Here is a 6,000-nt window from a genome sequence, read left to right as displayed (position 1 = left end):
TTATTCCTGATGAAGGGCTTTTGCCCGAAACGTCGATTTCGAAGTTCCTCGGATGCTGCCTGAACTGCTGTGCTCTTCCAGCACCACTAATCCAGGATCTGGTTTCCAGCATCTGCAGTCATTGTTTTTCCCTCCCAACTCGTGTACTCAATACTCTGACCAATAAAGGAAAGCAGACCAAATGCCGCCTTCAGTATCCTATCTACCTGCAACTCCACTTTCAAGGAGCTATGAACCTGCACTCCGAGGTCTCTTTGTTCAGCAACACTCCCTAGGACCTTACCATTAAATGTATAAGTCCTGCTGAGATTTGCTTTCCCAAAATGCAGCACCTCGTGTTTTTCTGAATTAAACTCCATCTGCCACTTCTCAGCCCGTTGGAGGACGGGAAAAATTTCTAGTTGTAAGATCAGCTCCTTTTTTTTGAGGTATTTTAGGAGCTGGAGGTAATTTCCTCGAATTCCAGGAGCAGTAATTACTGTTTTAGATGCTGTAGCATTGTTTTGGAACTTTGGGGATAAAAAAAGTCAAAACAACAGCAGTTTTAAAAGGGAGAAGAGCAGACAAGGGAAGCACATGGTGAGGACAGTGCAGGGGGGAGAGGGAGAGAGAACCGACACAGTTACCGCCTTTGCTGTATTTGAATTCATGTGTCGCTGGACATCGGAGTGCGTCTGGGAAAATTAACAAAATTCACAACTAATCTGGGAGGAACCGGTTTGGTCGAAGTTCACAACACAGAATCAGATCAGTTAATTGTTGTTTTAAGTCTGTCCAAGAGAAAGGCTGTATTAGTGAGTACAGTGGGTTCTTTCTTGGTTATATGTTTTTGGAGACAAGTCTCTTGATTAAACTTAATATATAAGCCACAGCTATTAACTTAACCTGGGGCAGTGTTTGTAGAGGAATAAGACGGTGTTATTTTCTGGGTCTGTAGATTGTGAAGGAGCAAAAATGGCCTTTGCAGTGAGATGTACTTCTTGTCAGATGTGGGAGTTTAAAGAGAGTTTAAGGGTTACTGTGGATTGTATCTGCCATAAATGCTGTTGGATGCGAATCATATCAGATTAAACTGACAAAGTACTGAAAATATTGAACTGTTTCACAGGCAGATCAATAGAAGCTTCTTAAACCGATATGGATATTTGGAAGTTATTGAGTTCAGTCAGTACGAGACAGAACCCACAATGCAGGCGGAGTTGGAAACTGAGGCAGTGGAGGTGACCCCTGTAATTGAGACAAAAAGCAAAGCTGACCCTAATGCTCACCAGCTCGAACATTGCACTTCTAGCAAGTAGTCAAGACGTTACAGAAAAGGCAGGGATATAATGTGGAGATAAACACTGATCAGAGCCGAGAGAGGGGTGGCGCTGGAAAAGCACAGCTGGTCAGGCAGCATCTGGGGAGCAGGAGAGCCGACATCTCGGGCAGAAGCCCGCCCTTCATCATTTTCCTGCTCCTCGGATGCTGCCTGACCTGCTGTGCTTTTCCAGCACCACTCTGATCTCCTCCAGCGTCTGCAATGCTCACGTTCTCCTGATCAGCCAAGTGAAGAAATCCAAACTGGCTGTGACAGTGGTGTCTAAACGTTCCGACTGTTGGGATGAAAGAAGGCGTTGACCTAAATTACCCCTCGGAACTTGGGAGATGGTGAAGGAATCACCAAGAATTGTCCGGCTGACTGGAACGTGTACCCCTCTGGGACGGAGACCTCCCAATCTCCTGAGAAAGAGGCAGTGGCCTCAAAACAAATCAATTGTGTTACTGTCTCCACAGATGCTGCTCAGTTTCTCTGGCAGTTTTTTGCTTTTGTCCCAAATCTCTGTCAGATGCTCTTACTCCGTTACCTTCTCCTGCTCCTCGGATGCTGCCTGACCTGCTGTGCTTTTCCGGCACCACTCTAATCAAGTTTCTGGTTTCCAGCATCTGCAGTCCTTGTTTTTACCTGACTCCTTTGCCTTTCCTAACTGAATCGAACAAGGAATCTGCGTCACTTGAGCCTGGAAAGCTTTTCAGTAACGAAAGAATGGATGCAAGGTTGGATGGAAGTCCAGCTGAGCCCAGGCTGGACCAGAGAGCAAACTCCTGGGCTCTTACTTTTGATCCCACACTCGGTTAACCCTTTCCCATCCTCTTGCATGTCCACCTCTCCCTCTTTTCAAGACTGACTCATCATTTCTCCTTCATGGAAACTGCAATCTGACCCTACATTTCTTTCAGCTGGCAGTGTTGGTTCATGCTTTGCTCTGATCGTTCTCACTTGGCTGAGTTGTTTTTTCTGACAAGGAGTGATTCTGCTAAGAGAAGTTCACGGGACTGAAAACTTGTAGAATAGAAACCGAGACCAATGAAAACTGGAGAGTTTTTAATTTGAAACAAACGGGTGCTTCCGACATTGTCGAATAAAGTAGTGACACCAGTATAAATTTTCAATGCTGAAAACAAATTGAATCATGTGGATCTCAAGGAAACTGCTTTGTGCAGCTTTGACAGCACAAAATGAATCCATAACCATCAACATTTCTGAATTTATTTTCAGTGTTTCGAACTGTTAAATCAGCAAGTCAGCTGTCTGCTGGGACGATGTCATCTGTGCAGAGACTTGTTGACCCTTGCACAGAACGGACTAGGTTTGAGGAAGGGCAGGACGTTTGTCCTTTCCACGGATGTTGCCTGACCCGGTAAGCTCTCCCTGCGTTGTCTGTTTCAGGACCAAGAGCAATTACTGTTCAAAACATCGGGTGTTTCTCTTCAAATAAATACTGGCAAAGAGTCAAAAATAGCCCTGCCAAAGATTACGCTCATTTACATCACCATTACGAACAACTTAGCGTGGGGAAGCTCAGAAAAAGCTGTACAATTGGAATCCAATGCAGTTTCAGTTTATGGTTTTCGTTTCTGGTGCGGGGACGGCGGGCTGGGTGAGCCCTCCCGGTTTGGGGACGGCGGGCTGGGTGAGCCCTCCCGGTGCGGGGCCAGCGGCCTGGGTGAGCCCTCCCGGTTTGGGGACGGCGGGCTGGGTGAGCCCTCCCGGTTTGGGGACGGCGGGCTGGGTGAGCCCTCCCGGTTGGGGGACGGCGAGCTGGGTGAGCCCTCCCGGTTTGGGGACGGTGCGCTGGGTGGTTTGGGGACGGCGGGCTGGGTGAGCCCTCCCGGTTTGGGGACGGCGGGCTGGGTGAGCCCTCCCGGTTTGGGGACGGCGGGCTGGGTGAACCCTCCCGGTGTGGGGCCGGCGGGCTGGGTGAGCCCTCCCGGTGTGGGGCCGGCGGGCTGGGTGAGCCCTCTCGGTGTGGGGCCGGCGGGCTGGTGAACCCTCTCGGTGTGGGGCCGGCGGGCTGGGTGAACCCTCTCGGTGTGGGGCCGGCGGGCTGGGTGAGCCCTCTCGGTTTGGGGCAGGCGGGATGGGTGAGCCCTCCCGGTTTGGGGCCGGCGGGCTGGGTGAACCCTCCCGGGTTGGGGACGGTGCGCTGGGTGAGCCCTCCCGGTTTGGGGACGGTGCGCTGGGTGAGCCCTCCCGGTTTGGTGACGGTGCGCTGGGTGAACCCTCCCGGTTTGGGGACGGTGCGCTGGGTGACCCCTCCCGGTTTGGGGACGGTGCGCTGGGTGAGCCCTCCCGGTTTGGGGCCAGCGGCCTGGGTGACCCCTCCCGGTTTGGGGACGGTGCGCTGGGGGATATGGGGACGGCGAGCTGGGTGAACCCTCCCGGTTTGGGGACGGTGCGCTGGGGAGTTTGGGGACGGCGGGCTGGGTGAACCCTCCCGGTTTGGGGACGGCGGGCTGGTTGAACCCTACAGGTTTGGGGACGGTTCGCTGGGGGGTTTGGGGACGGCGGGCTGGGTGAACCCTCCCGGTTTGGGGACGGTTCGCTGGGGGATATGGGGACGGCGAGCTGGGTGAACCCTCCCGGTTTGGGGCCGGTGCGCTGGGGGGGTTTGGGGACGGTGCGTTGGGTGAACCCTCCCGGTTTGGGGACGGTGCGCTGGGGGGTTTAGGGACGGCGGGCTGGGTGAACCCTCCCGGTTTGGGGACGGCGGGCTGGGTGATCCCTCCCGGATTGGGGACGGGAACCCTCCCGGTTTGGGGAGCTCAATCCTTCGTGGGTCTGCATTTGAGTCTTGAATGAATATGGCACCAAGATCCTCAAAATTAAGCACAAATATTCAAGATTTCCAGACATTTTTTGGCGCAGCATCCCCATTACTGCTCTGGTGAGAATTCAACTGAGCCACATCAAATCTGGACAAAGTCAAAGCTCCTTGCTGTTAGCAACTGAGAGCTTGTCGAGTCTGAGGGATAAGAATGTTCTCTCTCCTCTGTTCAGTCGATTTACCATTCCTGCTTCCGAAATTCCCCGGGAATTGTTCCCCCTGACTGCTTCCATCACTCATTCGTACCTCAAGGATCAGTCCTGGAGAAATTCTGAATTTGTGAGATGTGTTGAATTGGCTCAATATACCAATGACCTTAATTATATATGTATGTATGTATGTATGTATATATGTGTGTGTGTGTGTCTGTTTATGTGTACATTTGCAACAACTTTGAATCCTTGCACTGTTCACGTGTTTGATTGCAGTTTGTGGAGTTTTGCAATTAACTTACATTGAGAAAACATTATCCCACAAACAATATCCCACAGTGCCTCAGAGGAATTTCTCCACCTGGCCTGGAGAGGCAGATGTTAACAACCATGTGGAGGTGCCGGTGTCAGACTGGGCTGGACAAATCGCGCACACCAGCTGGTTACGGTCCGACAGGTGGATTTGGAAGCACAAGCTTTTGGAGCGTTGCTCCTTCAGCAGGCGGTCGTGTGTTCATCAGGTTCAGCCACCTGCTGAAGGAGCAGCATTCCGAAAGCAGCTGCTTCCAAATCCACCTGTCGGACCGTAACCTGGAGTTTGTGTGAGATTTTTTTCAGATAAGAGTTTTACACCACGTGATTCCTCTCACCCCACTTTCCAGTTACTTGGAAAGTTGTGCTACGGCACTTCAACCGCTCATCCAAATACCAACTAAATGTTGAAATGATTTCCGCCCCTACCATCCTTTCAGGTAGCAAGTTCCAGGTACGGAGGAATCTCGATGATCCAGCATTCGATTAACCAAATTTGGCATTCGCCGAACAAGATCACAAACTTCCGATGCTTGGCCGACTTATGTGATCGGGCATTCAATTAACCGCACAAAATACTCACCGCCCGTGTCCTTCGGATAATCGAGGTTCCTCTCTACACGCATCCCACTGGGTACAAAATTCTTCCCTTAAATCTCCTGCCCTTTACCAGAAATCTAAGCCCCAGTTATTGATCCTTTGACGAACTGGGAAAGTTCCTTCCTATTAAACCCCATCCCGGATCTGACCCACTGCAATCAGGAAAGGGGAGTTGGAATGGAGAAAGCTGGCAGGTTTGGCAGCCCCTGTGAAGAGAGGCCAGAATTCACCTTTCAAATCTGATGATTCTTCAGTTCCAAGCAAGCGTCACACTGCTAACAGTGATCTCTCACGACCAGGGGCTACCAAATTTGCTGAGTTTCTCCAACACTTTGTTTTTATTTTAGATTTCCACCAATTTGCAGTATTTTGCTTTTGCAAAGTCAGCTTCTATTTTAGCGAGGGAGAAAGTGAGGACTGCAGACGCTGGGGGAATCAGCGTCGAGAGTGTGGTGCTGGAAACGCACAGCAGGTCAGGCAGCATCTGAGGAGCAGGAGAATACATGTTTCGGACAAAGGCCCTTCACCAGGAATGAGATCTGTTTCAGCCAGCCTGGGGAATTTAAATGGGCAGCAATTAATTGGGACCAGGATCACAGGAGCAAAAGGCTGGTCACAATGAACTCTGCCACGGCATGACTGGAGATAGGAGAGAAATTAGAGACAGATGGGAATTCAGGGCTCAGGCAAGAGGAATTTCGGAGACAGTTTGGTCTGTGGGAAAGGGAAGTAGCAGGGACAGCTGATTGGGTTGTCTCAATCTCTGGCAAGGAACCTTTCCTAGCTCC

The 6,000-nt window shown here is 51.0% G+C and overlaps 2 protein-coding genes across 2 annotated transcripts in view; one reads left to right on the top strand and one right to left on the bottom strand.

Annotated features, from left to right (window-relative positions):
- The window catches only part of LOC122543629, a 43,001-nt gene that overhangs the window by 5,901 nt on the left and 31,100 nt on the right, over nt 1-6,000 (top strand). Inside the window, exons 3-4 of the mRNA XM_043682452.1 lie at nt 1,109-1,229; nt 2,711-3,274. Of these exons, the coding sequence (XP_043538387.1) occupies nt 1,109-1,229; nt 2,711-3,274 (685 nt within the window). The remainder of the gene's footprint in view (nt 1-1,108; nt 1,230-2,710; nt 3,275-6,000) is intronic.
- Nucleotides 2,540-4,178, bottom strand: LOC122543476 (basic proline-rich protein-like). Its single transcript, XM_043682202.1, has 3 exons — nt 4,019-4,178; nt 3,123-3,671; nt 2,540-3,066 (listed from the first exon to the last, which is right to left on the bottom strand). The coding sequence occupies exons 1-3, from the start codon at nt 4,175-4,177 to the stop codon at nt 2,884-2,886; spliced, it is 891 nt and encodes a 296-aa protein (XP_043538137.1). The 5' UTR covers nt 4,178; the 3' UTR covers nt 2,540-2,883.

Source organism: Chiloscyllium plagiosum, chromosome 44 (assembly GCF_004010195.1).
Source record: "Chiloscyllium plagiosum isolate BGI_BamShark_2017 chromosome 44, ASM401019v2, whole genome shotgun sequence".
NCBI classification, from domain to species: Eukaryota; Metazoa; Chordata; class Chondrichthyes; order Orectolobiformes; family Hemiscylliidae; genus Chiloscyllium; species Chiloscyllium plagiosum.
The sequence above is the reverse complement of the archived record's forward strand: the minus strand, read 5'-3'. Positions and strand labels throughout refer to the sequence as shown.